The sequence below is a fragment of the Hypomesus transpacificus genome, chromosome 5, assembly GCF_021917145.1.
Source record: "Hypomesus transpacificus isolate Combined female chromosome 5, fHypTra1, whole genome shotgun sequence".
Taxonomy (NCBI): Eukaryota; Metazoa; Chordata; class Actinopteri; order Osmeriformes; family Osmeridae; genus Hypomesus; species Hypomesus transpacificus.
In genome coordinates this window covers 3,460,116-3,478,085 of record NC_061064.1, presented here as the reverse complement: position 1 = coordinate 3,478,085, position 17,970 = coordinate 3,460,116, and the positions used below count along the sequence as shown (strand labels likewise).

Genomic DNA, 17,970 nt, shown 5'->3' with positions numbered 1-17,970 from the left:
CACACACACACACACATATACAAATACACCCCCCCCCCCCACACACACACACTAACATAGATATGCACACTTGATCTTTAAAGCACAAGTGAAGGAAGACGGCAAGGAACATGGTACCCTGTTTGAGACTACAGCACTGCATAACGTAAGCCATGCATGTTTAATAAGTATTCTATTTTGGTGTTTTCAGTTCATTAATATACAACATTAGTGTAGGATTTAATCAAACTATTTCTTTTTTATGCCAGGACATTAAGACAGTTCACGTTATCCTGAGGAATGGTATATGTCACCTCACATTACAAGCTCACATTTCTTTACTAAAGGACTTCAGAATTACTTTAAAATCTATTGTTTGTATTGTCTAGGAGGTTTAGCAGTTTTGTAATGACTGTGCGCTGCTGACATCTATTCTTAAGCATGGCTGATTCTTAAGAACAGCCATGCAATGCCCCATGACTTGCACCCCTTTCAGTCTTTTTCTCTATGCCCTGCCACACACACACACATACACACACACACTCTCTCTCTCTTTCTCTCTCTCTCTCTCTCTCTCTCTCTCTCTCTCTCTCTCTCTCTCTCTCTCTCTCTCTCTCTCTCTGCCTCTCTCTCTCTCTCTCTCTCCCTCTCTCTCCCTCTCTCTCTGCCTCTCTCTCTCTCTCTCTCTCTCTCTCTCTCTCTCTCTCTCTCTCTCCTCTGTCAGAGTGGTCGTTCCCGTCCCTCAGGTGTGCGTCTGCACCTCCACTGTGAGAGCTGCTTCAGCCGGCGCTGCAGGGCTCCTGTGGAGGTCTCTGTGTCCTGTGTGACCATTCCCTGCCGCCTGCTGTGTGGAGCTCTCTTCCACCTGTGCAAAGAGGAGGAGCACTCGCTGCTCTGCCCCAATGAGAGGGCCCCCTGCCTCAACGCAGCCTACGGCTGTCCAATCGTCATGCCCCGTTCCTGGTTGGCCACCCATCTGCAGGTGTGTCCGGCCAGTGTGGTGTGCTGCTCCATGGAGTGGCTCCGCTGGCCAACAGATGACACAGACATCCGCACACCTAATGTGCTGCATGAGAACCTGCTGAAGGAGGAAGGTGGTGCACAGGCCCTGGACCTGGCCACGGCCCTGGATGACCAGGAAAGTCTGTACAGCCGGATGAAAATGAAGACTCTGTACCCAGAGCTGATGGAGAAGGAGGAGGAAGTGGAGGAGGAGGAGAAGGAGGGAGCCACTGGAAGCCTCACTAACGGCAAGCCCACACATCAGGGTGATGACGGAGGTTTGTTTTTGTTTGTTGGAAGTATGACACTAGGCTTGCAGTAAATGTGATTTTCTGAACAAGACAAACTCTGGTCTCAACAATTCACTTTTAAAAGCAAAATTTGGTGTATTTCTTCTGTGATTCCCCCTTCAAGCCTTTGTCACCTGCTTTCTGCTTTTCAACCCTTAGGTCCCCTGTCACCTCTGTTGGAGAGGAGTGATGAAGACGAGAGAGAGGAAAAGGAACTGACGTTGGAGCAAAAAAAAGAGATCAGCACCGACAGATACAACATGATGGAAAGAATGTTCAGCATGGAGAGGGGGGGCTGTGCAGTCGCCGCCAGACAAGAACCTAAATCAGGGGAGGGGAAGGACAAGGAGTCAAAAGGGGAAGAGAAAAGGGAAGCAAATGGGGACGTGAGAGGGGAAAATGCAGGTTCAGACCCTAAACAGGCAGGGGGATGCCATGCGACGGGGCTGGCGCCATGGGATGAAGGGGTGATGGAGCGTCTGGGACAGGAACTCAGCCCGCAGGAGTTCAACATGTACATGGTTCACAACGGTCGCATGCTGCTCACCTTCGGCCAGATCGAGGCATGCACGCCACGGGATAGAGACTTCGTCTACGGAAGCCTGGAGCCTATCCCGGTCCAGACCCTGCATTCCTTTAAGGTGATCTCACTTGTGGGTCAGATGGCTGAGCGGTTAGGGAATCGGGCTATTAATCAGAAAGTTGCAGGTTCGATTCTCGGCCGTGCCAAATGATGTTGTGTCCTTGGGCAAGGCACTTCACCCTACTTGCCTCGGGGGAATGTCTCTGTACTTACTGTAAGTCGCTCTGGATAAGAGCGTCTGCTAAGTGACTAAATGTAAATTAATATGCTCGACACTCTTTTCTTGTCTTTTGTTTTTATTCAATTTTTTCACAATAACTTCTCAGATTCCAGACAGTTATCACTATAAGCCACGGACCCAACTGTATGAAACAATGGTGAAATACGAGACCAAGGAGGTCGGCGTGGACACGGCAGACCTGGGGGGCGACGAGGAGACCTGGATTAGAGACGAAGCCGCCACGACCTTACTGGGCTACGCCGAGATAGAGGTCATGGGTCACAAGGTCAGCAAAAAAGGCCATGTGAGGTTTTCATACGATTGGAATGTTCTGGACTTTTGAACGATTGAGCCTGAGCATTTCTTGATGGTTTCTGTCAGATCAGTGAAGGTGTAGGGACACATGGACTGTACGTAGATGTGGGGACCCAGACGCACTCGTTCCCCACGGCGCCGTTTGAGCGAGACGCGGTGCTGGCAGACGTCATGGTGGGCCGTCCGCTGAAGCTGCGGCTGCAGCTGCAGGCGGAGGGCGTGACCAGCCGCCACACCAAGGCCAGCTCCGCCTTCACCTTCCTCTGTGGACACTCATTCCTACGCAGAGAGTTGCCCGCACACTTCAGGTAACTGTTTCTGAGGGATTCGAGTCTGCATCGACCGAGCGAAACTATAGGTCTTTGGATCTGAGGCTGTGCTGCAGTAGAAATGGAAAGTTTTTGTCATCGTTATTCAGGAACGTTCACGCAGACATCCAGATGTGTCTGAGTGGCTGGTTTGAGCAGAGGTGTCCCCTGGCCTACCTGGGCTGCACCTACAGCCAGAGGAGGTTCCAGCCCTCCACACACAGGGCCACCGTCACCTACAAGTGAGCACAGCTCCACTCTCAACCCTGTATCTGTGTGGAAAAGCTTACATTATAAGCCATGTTAAAATGGTCAGTCCTTTGTTTCTTGAGTGTAGAATGTCTTGTTTGTGCACCTCCATCCCCTCCAGCCATGAGCTGAGCATCTTCAACCTGCGTCCCACTGTTCCTGACACGCTGGCGGGGGCATCACAGCCCCCCCAGGACCCAGCAGAGCCCCCTACTACCCCCAGGAGGAGGGCGGTCAGGGGGGGAGCGGGGCTGGACTCTCTGAGCACCCTACCCTACGAGGTGCTGTGTCACATGGCCAGCTTCCTGGACAGCCTGTCTCTGTCCCAGCTGGCCCTGGTCTCCCGGCTCATGAGAGAGGTGTGCTCCTCTCTGCTGCAGGGGAGGGGGATGGTCACCCTCCGCTGGGAGAAGAAGACCTACTCACATGGAGGGGCCAGGTGGAGGCCCAAAACGGTACCAGCAAGAGAGTCAAATCCAGCTTGGTTTATTTTGGAGTACAAGAAATCAAAAATGTTTTTGTTACCTATGTTCTTTTTTTCTCCTCTCCTCCTAGGTTTGGGAGTTCAGCCACCTGTTCTCCCCTGTGAAGTCATGGCATTTTGCAAATGTCCCCTCCATCACTGCTCATCTTAAAGTGTGTCCCTACTACCAGACCGCCCCCCCTCGAGAGCCTGTGGCCCTGCCCAGCATGAGTGAATCCCAGGGGGGCAGCCAAGAGAGAGAGAGCCTAGTCACTCACTTCATGTTAAACCGGTAACTAAGAAACAAAGGGAAAAAAGACTGTATGTGTTCTGTTTTAAGCTGTGTGAATTTATCTTCTAACTTTTTAATCAATCTTTAATCTTCAATCAATACTTGGAGCGTAGCACTGGTGAGGGCTGCAATACCAAGAGTGTTGGCTGTCAGCGCTGGCTGCTACCCACTACTATCAGTGCCAAACTCAACCGATTATGGAGGAGTGTGTGTACTGGCTGTATTTAACAAACAAAATCTGCTCTTCTGTGCCAGGGATTATGGTGTATCCTGTTCAGAACATGTATTATTTTCTCTGAATTCGGCTTTTGCTTGGTCTTTAAAAACAATGTATGTGTTTAAATAAAACACGTCTTTAACTAATTGAGTAAGTGGACATTATTTCGTAAAAAAATAACCCAACAGTTTTGGTTGGGTTGCAGTCTTTTGTTGGTCTTAATTTTCAAGTTTACCACAAGAGGGCTTGTTTTGATGTCCAGGCTGTGGTCTTGTCCATGGTTCTGAAAAGCATCAAGTAGGTGAACAAGGGATCCATTGTTAAATTGACTAACTAGGGATGTCGATCATCTAGCATCATAAATCTGAGGTCTTATCTAAATCACCTTCTTTGACCTTCAGTTTTTCACACCAGATCTGAATGCCGCTTGGAAATGACCATTATTCTTTCGCGACCACATGCGTGGACCAGTGGAAGAACATTGCTTCTCTGTCCGGTTGATAGGCTACATTTGAGGTGGGGTTACTGCACGCACGAGTATCGACGCAATACGTCCGTTCCGGTGCAAGGCTTTGTTGTGAATAATACGCCCAATAGACTGTGTACCAATCAGAAGGTTATTAAGAGGTTATTAATACGCTGCTGCAGTTAAATCAACGGACGTGCTATACAAAACAGTGACCGATCTACAGCGATCGTCTGGGAGATGTGAAATATTTAGTACTTGGTAGTCTACGCGGGCGGATGTTGGTGTTACGGCGATATGTTTTTTTCCCGAGGTCTATAAAAAGATGAAGGATATGCACAGGAAGTTGGCAGATCCACTCTTGATAACCACGGTAAGCGGTAGCTACACCCCCATATGTACCATACTCTAGGCTTACAATGTTGCTATGAATTGTGTTTGTGTGATACTGCAATTTTGAAAATCCAAGCAGTCAAGAAAGACGTGAATCAATCATCAAGGTTGCATTGCACATGGAATCTTAGTCCACTCTATTTCAACAAGCACAAAACAAATACACATATCCATTACATTGCACACGGAATCTTAGTCCACTCTATTTCAACAAGCACAAAACAAATGAACATATCCATTACCAGTGAACAGGACAGTGAGCTAGGCCATCTCTGGATCTGGTAGCCTACACCTCCCTTCCCTGGCAGGTGTGGTGAATTAGTGGTCATGGATAAGAGCAAGCTGGAGCATCAGGTAGCTGGCGTTGAGAGGGGCGTGGCCTTCCTCCAGCAGGAGCACCTGGCCATGCTAACAGGCCTGCACCTGGAGATAACACACCTTAGGAGGCGTTGCCAGGGTGAGTCTCCCCCCAGCTGCCCAGGTGTCTCTCTGTGGCTCCGCCGTCCCTCTGGGGCCCAGGGACTCACTCTGTCTCTTGTGTCCATCTCTGTAGAGCTCAGCGGGGAGCTGAACTCCAGGTTTCCTGAAAGAGTCGCGTCAGGTAAGTCGTCTGAAGGTGGTGGTGAAGCGCCGAGTTGAATGAGAGAGAGAGAGAGACATGAAGCGGATGAGGATCCAATAGGAATAGAGGTGGGCAGACAAGAAGTGGCATTGATGCAATGTAATGGTGTAGAAAAGGTATGGTATCAAAAAGACAATTTATCAATAACAGAAATTCAAAGATACAGAGATGAGCATGTGTGTGTGTGGATGCCTATGTGTGTGTGTATGTGTTTCAGAAGAGGAGGTTGAGCTGGCTGCGCGGTGCCAGGCCGCGGAATGTCTCCTAGCAGAGCAGCAATGCATGATGGGAGTGGTCCGCGGGGACCTGAGGTCACGGAGAGCACGAGCGACGGCCCTGGGGCGGAGCCTCAGGGACGAGGAGCGGCGTTTCCTGGAAGAGCTGAAACGCCGTAGCCACAGAATCACCTCCTTGAGCAGGGAGCTCCACCGCCAGACCGTTACCACATCCATGCTGTGCCAAGAGCTGCACTCTGCTCGCCTGAGACTGTTCCAACAAAGCCAGGGAGGAGAGCACGGGACAAAGGAAGAGGATGAAGAAGAAGGATGGGAGGAAGAAGGAGAAGAGGAGGAGGAGGATGAGGAGGAGGAAGAGGAGGATGAGGGCGGGGGAGAGGATGAAGACTGGCTTCTGACTCCGCCTCCTCCTGCATCTCCGAGCCTGTCAGAGCGCAGACGGAACAGGCGTGTCCGTGTGAGGGAGGAGCGGGTCCGGGCGTGCGTTCCACAGGAGAGAGTGACATCACCTCTCAGGGCGGGCCCCATGCCTGATCCCGCCATTTTCTTGGAGCCGCTTAGGTATAGACTGCTCCCCTGGAATAGGCCAATCAAAACAAGGGAAAGAGTTCAAAAGGAGGGAAAGTGGAGGGATAGGTCAGGGCGGAGGGAGAGGGTAGATATGGGAGTAGCAGAGGGAGAAACAGAACTGTGAAGGAGAGAAATGTACAGGAAAAACACCAGTAGTGGAGAAGAATGGAAACAGGGATTTTTTGGGCATCAGTTAACAGCAGTTGGCATAGATAGTTAGAGTTAGTTGTTGGATGTCAACTGGTTAAAGTATGTAGAAGTATATCAAGATCAAATGCAATTTACTTTGATATCAACCTCCATTGCTTTCAAAAAAGCACCCCACTGGACCTACACACCTTACTCATAAAACCTATTGATTCTTGACATTCGATACTAGCTTTGCTGTGACCCCATGAGTGTGTCTTTGTAGGTTACATCACAATTATCTGTCAAGACATTACAGAAATGTAGGAAGAAAGAAATATTGAATTGTATGATTTCTTACTGCACTTTATTAAACTCAAACAATGTGCTCAGTAATGACAAAACAACAACTACATTTGTCGACTCTTCTTATGATACTTGTTTTCATCCATTGTCAGTATGGATTACAACAGGAGCCTGACTGTTCCACTGTAACCTGCCAACACCAACCAGAAGAGGGCAGCATACAGCAACCCAGACTGTCCACGTGTGTTCTTCATGTCATTCATTGTACTGTGTCAGCAAAATATAGATTAAATCAAGACCAAAACATGTTTTGATAATTCACTTTAGATCAAGAAAATGTTTTCTTGAAAAGTGTCTTTGATAGTTTAATAGTAAGCTTGATAATACACACATTTGCAGTTGCAAAAATATGTTGTTGTAGGCTATTTAATATTTGTAAAAAAAAATTTTTTTTACTTTCCTTTGAAAAAGTTGCATTCCAGAATGTTCCCACGATTCTCTCTGAACTGCTGCTCAGAATGTTAATGTCACTGCAGCGCTGCCATGGCAACAAGTGAGGCTCCAGCCAGCGCCTTTATGGAGTTCAGTGTGTGCTGAGTGTGAGTGTGTATGTGTGTGTGTGTGTGCATCTATTTAGATAGATTTTCAGGGGCCCGGCTTTGTCCCGAGAGGGGGTGGTGAATATATCTGGGTCCTTGTGTCGTTCTCCAAGAGGGCAAAATAAAGAGCTGTCAGAGTGGTGTAGCTGCTATTTATAAACCCTGCAGCTTCATTCTTTCTGCACGTGCTCAGCAGGGTCGGCAAAGTGTATGCTCAGGCATCCAGGAAGTGACATCATTCTGTTCAAGCTCAGTCAATCTGGAAAGCGCCCTCGTGTGGAGTGGGACAACTACTGATGGGAATTGTGTGTGTGTGTTGGTGTGCATGTGTGTGTCTTATACGGCTTGGGAGCAACGGAGGGCTGGCTAATTCTCCGTCAGACCCCCTCTAACCCTCGCTGAAACACTACCACACCGTGAAGGGCAGTGGAGGACACACACCAGGCTTGTGCAATGGGCTTCAGCAGCATGGAGAGCAGAGCCGCCACATCTACAGGACAGGACAGCCAGAGAAACTGATCAGTCAATCCAACAGCAGGAGTCGGCTGGGGAAGAGGAGTCTGGACCTGTACTGGTAGGAGCAAGACGAACTCCTCTGTTCTGCTGGGATTGTCTGATGTGTTTTATCTGGTTCCAGGTGGGAAATGTATCTACTTTCGGCTTGTCTCTTTTATGGGTTCTTTTCAGTTTGATCACCCTGTGCTGTTTGGATTACAGTATTGACTGATTTTGGATATCATTTATTTCAATTATGTTGATATCCAGACACAGTGATCGTTGCCAGTGTACTGTAGGAACTGTGTGTCTTAAAGTCTGTCAATCTAGCTTCGGAGTGACCTTTTGTCCGGACTCACTGATTGTAAAGTAATTACAAAAAGATTATTGGAGGCATTCTTTAAGGGTTCTCCCACAGTTGACCCCAACAGAAGAACTACACTGACATTCCAGCTTTATAATCTGACAAATAATCCAAGTTCCTGTTGGAATCATCAGCTGTGAGCCAGACGTGATGTGTTTTTATGTTGCGCATAAAGTTAAGTTTTGCAAGACTGTATGGAAGCACAAGTGATTTGGGGAATATTTGAAAGATTGTGTCAGACCCCGTTGGCAAGATTCTGCTTATGAAATCTCTCCTCGGCTTTCCCCTAGACTTCTTGTGACCTTTATCCCCTCGCAGACAAGCACAACAGCAGCCCTGTTTGGGAAATCATGGGGAATGTGTTCAAGTGCTGTCCAATGTTGGGAGGCTTCTTTCGGTGTCAGACGGCTCCACAAAAGGGGGATGCAGAACGGTCTCCTCTGCTGTCTGAAGAGGGCAGCGAATGTGAGACCCTATGGGACGACACAGAACAGGATCTACTCACAAACCCCACTCTGGAACAAGGTCATTTCCTGTTTCCCGACATAGTCCTCAGCAGTAGCATTGGAGTGGACGTGGCCGTGGTCGAACCATCGGTGTGTCTGCCGGTGACGAAGGATGACCAGGCGAGAGGGGCGGGAGTGACCGTGCGTGGGGATGAGAGGACAGATGAAGAGCCAGTGGAAGGAATGGATGGAGGAAGAGAGAGGCTGTGCTCTGAGGTGGAAACGCAAACAGAGTCTGGGATTCCGGCGGGGATGGAGGCACAGACACAGACAGAGACACAGACAGAGACACAGACACAAACACAAGCAGACCATCTCATGGAGACAGATGATAAGACGGACACAAACACCCAAAGCCTGGGACACATAGCAAAAGAGTCCTACTGTTTGTCAGATGTACGGAACCAGTTAGATATAACAGTTGGGATACAAGCAGAAAAATGCAAAACATCCCAAACACAGACACACACTCAATTACTGGCAGTGACTGAGCTGAACACTGTCAACGCAGACCAGATTGTTGACCAGATGAAACAGAAGACTGTCCTGACAAAGGAGTATGCAGATAAGAGTGAGCGGAGTCATGTCCTGACAGTGCAAACTGCCTCCCAGATAGAACAGAATGAAGACCAGACAAAACAGAACACTGTCCTAATGGAACGGAACACTGACCAGACCCAACAGAACATGGACCTCACAGAACCAAGCAAAGTCCTGATTGAACAGACCATAGATTTGAAAGAATCTTTTGGAGCCAAGGATCAGACGGAACCAAGTATAGGCAAGACCAAACAGAATACTTCCCGGACAGAACAGACAACTGACCCTGTATACCTGAACACTCCCCAGGCTCAACGGAGAACTGACCCTGGATACCTTGACACTGACCAGACTGAACAGAGAACTGACATTGGATACCTGGACACTGACCAGACTGAACAGAGAACTGACCCTGGATACCTGGACACTGACCCGACTGAACAGAGAACTGACCCTGGATACCTGGACACTGACCTGACTGAACAAGACACGGAGCAGGTAGGCCAGGATTCTGAGGAGTTGGAACAGGCTGCTGAAAGAGAAGGCCAGGCTGGGACACGTGTGGATGCAGGTGAGGAGGATGGCGTCGCAGAGTCCAAACAGATAACCTTGTTTATGGTGGACAAGCTGTTTCTGGCTGCTCCACACATCACAGGTAGGTGAGGGAGATAGAGAGAGAGAGAGAGAGAGAGAGAGAGAGAGAGAGAGAGAGAGAGAGAGAGAGAGAGAGAGAGAGAGAGAGAGAGAGAGAGAGAGAGAGAGAGAGAGAGAGAGAGAGAGAGAGATAGTGATGCCAAAACAATTTCAACATGTAGGCGAGAGAGAGTGATGCCAAAACGTTCTCTACATAAACCGTAGGACCCACCAGTGTTAACCAACCAGATGAAGAACCAAAGGATGCAGATGAAGGGGAGGAGAGTAGTATCCAGGAAGTGATCCGTCTGCAGGAAGAGGGGTTTACTGTCAGGATCCAGGCACCAGGATCAGAAACATTTGATCTCCAGGTATTAGCGCTTGTCCAGTTTGTCCATATCTCTTACATTTCTGGCATCATTTATCAATGTTCTGTTTTATGTGAAACTCCTTTTCCCGATGTCTTTACTTGTCTGAACTTCTCATCCTCAATCTTCTTGCTCTCCTTCCTTCCTGTCATCCTTCCTGTCATCCTTCCTGTCATCCTTCCTGTCATCCCTCTCTCCCAGGTGTCAGGCCAAATGCTGGTGTTTGAGTTGCAGCAGGTGCTGTTGGACCATGAGCTCACCTGTCACCGCACCTGTTTCTCCCTGCAGCTTGAGGGAGCTACGCTGGACGGCCTCACTGAACTGCGCTCCATTCCAAGCCTACTGGAGGGGGCGCTCCTCAAAGTGGTGGAGGGTAATATACAGTTTGTATTAACATACTGTAATCTATACATACAGTACCAGTGACTGGTACTGTACATACATACATACATACATACATACATACATACATACATACATACATACATACATACATACATACATGTACAGTATTTATCCATTTACAATTAGACTAGCTCCCACAAAACAACTGCAACCCAAAACTTGATGCAGTAGATATGTCACCCTTTGTTGGAGGAACATCCCGGTTGATGTAATCCTCCATGGCTGATGCCAACAGATCCTTACACTGTGCGTGATGCTCGCCTCCACCTGCGACATGTTCGTGACCTGCTGAGGGGCCTGGATCCCACCGACGCACACAACGGCCTCAACGGCTGCTCACTCTCTTACCTGGGCCTCTACACGCAGGGAGACATGGGTAATGTAGTTCTCTCCTCTCTGACAGCTTTTCAATCAGTTTAACTATAAATTAAATTAAATCGACTACAAACCCAGTGTTGACAAATTTCACGGTGACTGGTGATGACAGTTCGAAAATGTGGAAATAATTGTAATGAAGCATTTCCCAGTTGAACAGACATCTAATCCTGAACAGACAGCCATAATCATCAGGCATCTGTCACTGCCTCCTCCCTACAGAGACAGGAGCACGGAAGGGCCCTGGGCAAGATTCCCCCAACTATACCCCCCCTGATTACATCCTTCCTGGGAGTAAGGACCGCCCACTAATGCCACTGCAGCCAATGAGAGAAGATTGGAAGGTAAGAGGTAGTTAGGCCGGGAGAACAAACTAAAGTGGAACTCAACAAGACAAACACATTACTGTGAAACTTGTTGCGCAGCTGAACGAGTCACCTCAGAGTAACATCGGTGTCTGCTGGTGGATCATGTGAAGTTCATCCCAGATCATGTGTTGTGTGTCGGGTAGCCGTTGCAGTGCCTGCGGGTCCTGACAGTGAGCAGCTGGAACCCTCCCCCAGGAAACAGGAAAATGCACGGGGACCTGATGTATCTGAATGCCGTCACTGTGGAAGACAAACACCTCAACATCACTGCCTCCACACGAGGCTTCTACCTCAACCAGTGAGTTGTTCCCGGTGGCCAGGCATCCAGACACACCTTTAAAATGTCACTCTACTGTCCTTCCAGACTCTTGAACCGATTTTCTAACAGCAATAGCAATAGCTGTGTCAATGTATCACCTCAAGTTAGGTGTCATCTACATCTACAATTAGATTTGATTATAAATGTTTTTAGCTGTATTCTGTGCTCTTGTCATCTGTCACAGATCAACTGCCTTTACCTTTAACCCCAAGCCAGCTGCACCCAAGTTCCTTTGCCATTCCCTTGTGGAATTGCTTAGTCAGGTGAGCCCCACCTTCAGGAAGAACTTTAACACCCTGCAGAAGATGAGGTGAGCATGTGGTCTACCTGATCTACGTTAGTATATCGCCAACTTATACTCATCCTTAGAGTACTGTAGTGTTGCCATGGCTACACGATGTGCACCTCCCTCTGTTGGGTGTCAGGGTCCTTCGGCATCCCTATGAGAGAATAGCCACGCCCTTCCAGGTGTTCACCTGGACAGCCCCCCTGGGAGACCACACCCTGAACTGTGTGAGAGCTGAGGAGACCCACACCAGCCGCATGGGGCAGGATGAGCACACAGCTGGACAGGTCAAACACACAAATGGCCCACATGGGGAAATTGCACGTCACATGACCTTGACGAACGAGGAGTTTGTGATGACTTGCGTTTTGTGGACACAGAGTCGAGACTGGAATGAAGAGCTGCAGGCGGGTAGGGAACTCCCCAGACAGAACCTTCAGGAACGCCTACTCAGAGAGAGGACTTTATTTAAGGTGAGACCTCTGCTGTTTCATCTGCTCATCCCCTTGTTTCCTCCAAACTTTCCATCAAACATCACTTCCCTTTCCAGACAAACAGCGACTTTCTCGCTGCTGCAAGGCGAGGTGCCATGGCGGTGGTTGACGGTAACGTCATGGCGATAAACCCGGGGGAGGAGCCCCGGATGCAAATGTTCATTTGGAACAGCTTGTTTTTCAGCCTGGGTTTTGACGTGCGTGACCACTACCACTCCCTAGGGGGCGACGCTGCTGCCCATGCAGCCGCCACCTGTGACCTGAGAGGAGTGCAGGTGAGAATGAAAAGTATGGAACCATTACAGAGATTTTTCACAACATACGATAGACTGTTGTGTTAACATAATGGCTTTGTGGTGTGGTTGTGCTACAGGCTTATGCAGCTCTCGACACAGATGGTCTCCATACACTAGGAACCGCTGTACTGGATTACCGTGGTTACCGTGTAACCGCCCAAACGATTGTCCCTGGCATTCTGGATAAGGATCAGGAGCAGAGCGTGGTCTATGGGTCTAATGATTATGGAAAGACTATCGTCACACATCCCAGGTAACACACAAGCACATGAGCACACCGCTTTGTAGTGTGTTAGATGGGCTGGAAAAGCATCTTGTTATATTGCAGATTTGTAGAGCTTCTAAACAGCACCAGTGGGCCAATGAGGATTCAGCGTCACCTGGTGCTTGACCACACCCATCTCCCTGTGGACCTCTGTTCCTCTGTCGAGACCAAGGGCATTCTGGGAAACGATGGAAGACATTACATCCTTGACCTCATACGCTCCTACCCACCTGACCTCAACTTCCTGTTCTTGGAGGAAGGGGAGGAGCTACAAGAGGACTGCCACCGCCCTGGTTTCCCACGGCAACACCCGCACAGCTTGGCCAGTCTGAGACCAGAGCTGCTGGAGGCTTTTGTCCAACACAGGTCAAACACTTGCAGTACATGGCTGAACAGGATGTCATTAGAACTATTTAGTCTCACAAATTGCCAGTTTTCACATGATGATTGACAGAAAACATTCCATACAGGTATGAAGTTTTCCTCAAGATGGTTGCCTCCGGGCTCAACCAAGAGGAAGTGTCTCAAGAAGAGACAAGAAATGGCACTCAGGCAGATAGGAGACTGGCTGAAGATAGGAGCCTGGCAATGGAGCAGGCCACAGCTCTGGAGTCAGCGCAAACAGCAGGACTCCGAACCGGCACAGGTGATCGACTGACAGACACTTTAATAAGGACAATATTTTAAAACTCCCATACACAAACAAGAATATTTTCATGTCAGGATGGAAACATAAAATGTGTTTTTTAAATGAGTGTGTGTTTGTAGATGCTCGCCAAAGAGTGGTGATCCAGAAGGCTTGTGAGGCTGTTGGCTCAGTCAGTGACTCCTGCTTTGATATCAGATTCAACCCTAACATCATCTCTTCTGGTACATAGATCATAGCACTGCACATGCTCACATGGTCACACTAAAGGTCAAAAACACAACCAGATGTCTTTGTGATCTCTGTCTATGTTTCAGGGGTGCGTTTCCCAGCAGAACTCTCTGAGGACGTTCAGAAACAAAGGCAGTTGTTAAAGGATGTTGCTGTCTTCATGCTATCCAATCAAATTCCATCACTGGTAAGACCTGTGAGCAGCCTACACCCATGCACCAAGAGCACTTTGAAATCAGACAAATTGTAGCTGTGTGTCTTTGTGTCTGCATGCGCATGTGTGTGTGTCTGATGGCCTGTGTGTGGTGTGTTTGTTTGTGTGTGGTTAAAGATAAGGGACTGTCTGGACTATACGGTGGTGGTGATGGATGGAGGTACCCTGACTGCAGAGCTTCATGAGCGGGGTGTGAATGTACGTTACCTGGGCACTTTGCTGGAGCAACTGGAGAACACTGGGGAGGGAAAGAGGCTGGCGCATGTGCAGGTATACTACACAACACGCAGTACGTACCTTCTGGGAACTTTCAGATACGTAATCCCATATTTACCGTCACAGAGCAACTGTTCTTTTTTTAAGAGAGTTGCCATTAGTGAGCTGATTATTAGGAGTGCCAAACACATTTTCAAGACTTATCTACAGGTAAGAATACCGATACCTTTAGAAAACATCCATTTATTTTATGTTTTTTTTAACCTTTTTTACTAATAAGGTTCCTATTGTATACCTTGTGCGTATTTTTCCCAGGGTGTTGAGCCCTCAGCCCTCTCCGCAGCTGTCAGCCACTTCCTGAACTGCCTCCTGAGTTCCTCTTCCTCATCGTCTGACTCCGCCTCCTTCGTGCCACCAGACGAGCTTCTGTCTCGTCGCAGGAGCCGCCGGCGTCGCAGCCATGGAAATCGAGTGTCCATGGTTACAGATGCCATCTGGGCAAGGCTGACTCCCAGTGACCTCTGGAGTAAGATCAAGGCTGAGGCAGAGTGGTACTACCACTACACACTACACTGGTGAGTGAGTGAGTGAGTGAGTGAGTGAGTGAGTGAGTGAGTAAGTGAGTGAGTAAGTGAGTGAGTAAGTGAGTGAGTAAACATGTATGAGGGGCCGTTTAGGAAATAATTCAGACTGTCCTGACATTGTGTGAATGTTTCAAATGTGAACGTCTATGGGTTTCATATGTGTTTGTGTAAGGACAGTCTGAATTATTTCCTAAACGGCCCCTAATAAATATGGCATTTCTTAACAACATATCCTTCTGTCTCTTTTGCTGGCTAGTGAGAACATAGATAAGGCAATTGAAAAGTACAGTCTACAGAGGATCTCCCTGCTCAGGGAGATGGCCATCAAAACAGGCATCCAGGTCAGATATGCAGGAGAACTCACACATTACACATACCGATATTCGCTTTGTCCACAAAATTACATTCAAGTCATTCTTTCCTCCCTTGTAGGTGCAGTTGAGGGAGTATGTGTTTGAGTCTCGGCATAGGCCAGTGTTTAGTGAGGAGGATGTAATCAACATGTTTCCTGTGGTCAAACACCTCAGCCCTACAGACTCTGACGCAACACAGCTGATACAGCAATCCCAGGCCACCATACATCAAGGTAAACTTCTGCTGGTTTTAAAACTACTTACTAGTAGTACTACTACTAGTAGGAAGTACTGGTAGTAAGTATTGGTAGTGGTAGTACTAGTAGTACCTAAGCAGTCCCTAAGGCTTTAGTCCCTGAGGGACTGCCTGCTTTAGTCCCTCAGGAATGCTAAATTTGTGTGCGTGTGTGTGTGCGTGTGTGTGATTTCAGGGCTCCTTAAGGAGGGCTGTGAGTTGATAAGACAAGCTCTCACCTTGTTCAGCAGTGTGTGTGGGGTTCTGCACAAGGACGTGAGCGTTTGCCTGCGTCTGCTAGGGCGACTCTGCTATTTAATCGGAGATTATACTGAGGTAAACTCATTTCAATCATAACCCCCTCAGTGTGTTTATCCAGCAATCCTTTCACTGCATTTCTACCAGAAAAACCCTTTCCGTACTGTGTCCACAACCCAAACCTGAAAGGGGCAGATGTGTCTCTTCTCCAGGCCCTCAGTCACCAGGAGAAGGCTGCCCTCATCACTGAGAGAGTGCAGGGCATAGATCACCCTCAGACCATACAGGATTATGTGAGTTGCTGCCTCCTCGACGAAAAAGTTGTGTCATTACAGTTATTGTCTAATCGTAACCTGGGAAACAATATTTTTGGTTGTGCGTCAGACTCATCTGGCCCTGTACTGCTTCGCCGGGGGTCAGATCTCTACATCCCTGCGTCTGCTCTATCGCGCTCGCTACCTCTCTCTGCTCGTGGTTGGAGAAGACCACCCACAGGTGGCGCTGTTGGATGTATGTCAAACTGGGAATAGCCTCTTCCCTTGTTGATTGAATAGCTTTCCTGGAAAATGCTAATTGATTGCTTGGATGGGTGATTGATTTTTTCATTCATTTATTATTTACTGATTTCTTTCCAGCTTGTCTTTTAATATGCAAACATGTCTTCTGCTCTGGCTGTGCAGAGTATGTTGGGTTTGGTGTTGCATGGGCTATTGGAATATGACCTTTCGCTGAGGTTCCTACAGAATGCCTTAACCCTCACCTTAAAATACCATGGTACAACATCTCTTAAACACGCGCAGAGGTGATTTTATGATATTTATTTTATTTATACAAAGGTTATTTAGGCATTTTTTCATTCCGTCTCTATATAAATGTGTTTGTTTCTCTAATGTTCCCCATCTCCTCTTCCTCTAATGCAGTTATCACATGCTAGCTATGGTATTTGAGAGCAAGGGAGACTTCCGCTCAGCTCTGCAACATGAGAAGGAGGCTTATTCCATATACAAGAACCAAGTAATCTTTTTAATTGTGGGAGATTGTTTTTCCGATTAAATTGATTATATAATGCTACTTGTACGAGACTTGTCTGTCATGACATCCGGTTTGAGACAGTTGTACACCCGCAGGTAGGGGACAGCCATGGTCGTGCACGAGAGAGCTCAGAGTACCTGGAGAGTCTGACCCAGCAGGCAGTGACTCTCCAGAGAGCCATTAACCATATCTACAGTAGCGTCTCAAGCACCTGCCTCGCACCACTCAAGGTCTTCGCTCCCAAAACACACAAATCTGCTCGTTTGCACAGCAACGCATCACCGACGTCACTTGACATAACAGATATTTGCATGCTTGCTAGTTTAATCAATTCCTTATTTTCCTTATTTTCTCTAGTTTTCCACTCCCAGCCTCCCTGTGATTCTCCAACAGCTCAACCTTGTTTGTGGGATCATCCTGGTTCCACTCAGGTACCCTGCCCACTATCATAAACTTAAAAAAACGAAAAAAAGGCCATGTTCATAACCAACCTTTTACACTCCATTCCTTCCCTTGATTTCCATAGCAACAAGGACCTTAAGCAGCTGAGGGCGGAGTTGAAAGGGAACAGAGAAGAGGGACATGCTCTGATTCAAGAGCTGGATGATCTGATGGACAAATGATTTGTACGTGCCTGACCACAACACAATATATGCTTTGGTAGATGGATGCACTACTAAACAATTTACAACTTTTACACATGCATATCTATGCATAATAAGGACTGTCATCCCGATACAGTAAACACAGTGAAAAGGGAAGACTTTGCATTTGAGAGACATTTTCATTTGTTTTATTTCATTTAAAAGACTGGTGTGAGAATGTAATGAACTAATGTGTATAACCGATGTGCTGTAGTCTCAACTGACAGCCAAATAGAATGACTAAGTTACTATTCAGAATAACTGTCAAGGGGAGGGACTTCAGTAGAACTGTAGAAGGCACATGTAGTAAACTGGCTTTTGAAATAAACTGGAAAGGAGAGCATGTGTACCATACAGTGTTTACTGTGATCATCTGAGTAGGTCTCTTGGCCACTTGTTACAATGGATGTTGGTTAGATAAAATGTTAGAAAAAAAACACTATGCAAAAAGCTGTTCTGATTTTCCCAACTGTTAAATAATCCTTACTGACCTCTTGAAATTATTGACTTGGTTAACTTTGGGACACAATTCTGATTAAATTTGTGCTCAACCTTTTTCTGCTTTTGGTGCATTTCAGCAAGGTGCATTTCAGCATTGCAAAACATT

The 17,970-nt window shown here is 47.6% G+C and overlaps 3 protein-coding genes across 5 annotated transcripts; all 3 read left to right on the top strand.

Annotated features, from left to right (window-relative positions):
* The first annotated feature begins 48 nt into the window (after positions 1 to 48).
* LOC124467904 (F-box only protein 40-like) lies at positions 49 to 4,062 on the top strand. The gene is made up of 9 exons (XM_047020414.1): positions 49 to 145; positions 249 to 282; positions 704 to 1,259; positions 1,431 to 1,912; positions 2,181 to 2,360; positions 2,456 to 2,697; positions 2,808 to 2,939; positions 3,068 to 3,401; positions 3,502 to 4,062. Exons 2-9 carry the CDS (start codon positions 280 to 282, stop codon positions 3,703 to 3,705), a joined length of 2,133 nt encoding a protein of 710 aa, XP_046876370.1. The 5' UTR covers positions 49 to 145; positions 249 to 279; the 3' UTR covers positions 3,706 to 4,062.
* A 427-nt stretch (positions 4,063 to 4,489) lies between these two features.
* LOC124468050 (coiled-coil domain-containing protein 92-like) lies at positions 4,490 to 6,733 on the top strand. 3 transcript variants are annotated; one of them, XM_047020611.1, is made up of 4 exons: positions 4,490 to 4,757; positions 5,086 to 5,234; positions 5,331 to 5,378; positions 5,617 to 6,733. In XM_047020611.1, exons 2-4 carry the CDS (start codon positions 5,105 to 5,107, stop codon positions 6,327 to 6,329), a joined length of 891 nt encoding a protein of 296 aa, XP_046876567.1. In that variant the 5' UTR covers positions 4,490 to 4,757; positions 5,086 to 5,104; the 3' UTR covers positions 6,330 to 6,733. The 3 variants fall into 3 exon arrangements, with proteins under 3 accessions (XP_046876567.1, XP_046876566.1, XP_046876568.1); XM_047020610.1 differs by having other exon boundaries at positions 5,063 to 5,234; XM_047020612.1 differs by having other exon boundaries at positions 5,023 to 5,234.
* Positions 6,734 to 7,503: 770 nt separating this feature from the next.
* Positions 7,504 to 17,765, top strand: LOC124467953 (clustered mitochondria protein homolog). The gene is made up of 28 exons (XM_047020480.1): positions 7,504 to 9,796; positions 10,000 to 10,145; positions 10,344 to 10,515; positions 10,783 to 10,923; positions 11,145 to 11,266; positions 11,434 to 11,588; positions 11,794 to 11,919; positions 12,035 to 12,182; positions 12,276 to 12,368; positions 12,446 to 12,664; positions 12,763 to 12,938; positions 13,014 to 13,316; positions 13,421 to 13,596; positions 13,719 to 13,820; positions 13,914 to 14,014; positions 14,159 to 14,311; positions 14,405 to 14,467; positions 14,573 to 14,832; positions 15,098 to 15,182; positions 15,274 to 15,427; positions 15,626 to 15,765; positions 15,900 to 15,980; positions 16,072 to 16,197; positions 16,368 to 16,489; positions 16,608 to 16,701; positions 16,815 to 16,949; positions 17,077 to 17,150; positions 17,246 to 17,765. The coding sequence occupies exons 1-28, from the start codon at positions 8,446 to 8,448 to the stop codon at positions 17,340 to 17,342; spliced, it is 5,115 nt and encodes a 1,704-aa protein (XP_046876436.1). The 5' UTR covers positions 7,504 to 8,445; the 3' UTR covers positions 17,343 to 17,765.
* Positions 17,766 to 17,970: the final 205 nt, after the last annotated feature.

Bases quoted from the DNA above. Each gene is read 5' to 3' on its own strand.
- LOC124467904 (XM_047020414.1), top strand. The intron at 1,260-1,430 runs GTTTGTTTTTGT...TTCAACCCTTAG, and splicing joins ACATCAGGGTGATGACGGAG to GTCCCCTGTCACCTCTGTTG. The intron at 3,402-3,501 runs GTACCAGCAAGA...CTCTCCTCCTAG, and splicing joins CCAGGTGGAGGCCCAAAACG to GTTTGGGAGTTCAGCCACCT.
- LOC124468050 (XM_047020610.1), top strand. From the start codon at position 4,710: ATGAAGGATATGCACAGGAAGTTGGCAGATCCACTCTTGATAACCACG. The intron at 4,758-5,062 runs GTAAGCGGTAGC...TGGATCTGGTAG, and splicing joins ATCCACTCTTGATAACCACG to CCTACACCTCCCTTCCCTGG. The intron at 5,235-5,330 runs GTGAGTCTCCCC...CCATCTCTGTAG, and splicing joins CCTTAGGAGGCGTTGCCAGG to AGCTCAGCGGGGAGCTGAAC.
- LOC124467953 (XM_047020480.1), top strand. From the start codon at position 8,446: ATGGGGAATGTGTTCAAGTGCTGTCCAATGTTGGGAGGCTTCTTTCGG. The intron at 10,516-10,782 runs GTAATATACAGT...TGATGCCAACAG, and splicing joins GCTCCTCAAAGTGGTGGAGG to ATCCTTACACTGTGCGTGAT. The intron at 15,766-15,899 runs GTAAACTCATTT...TCTCTTCTCCAG, and splicing joins TAATCGGAGATTATACTGAG to GCCCTCAGTCACCAGGAGAA.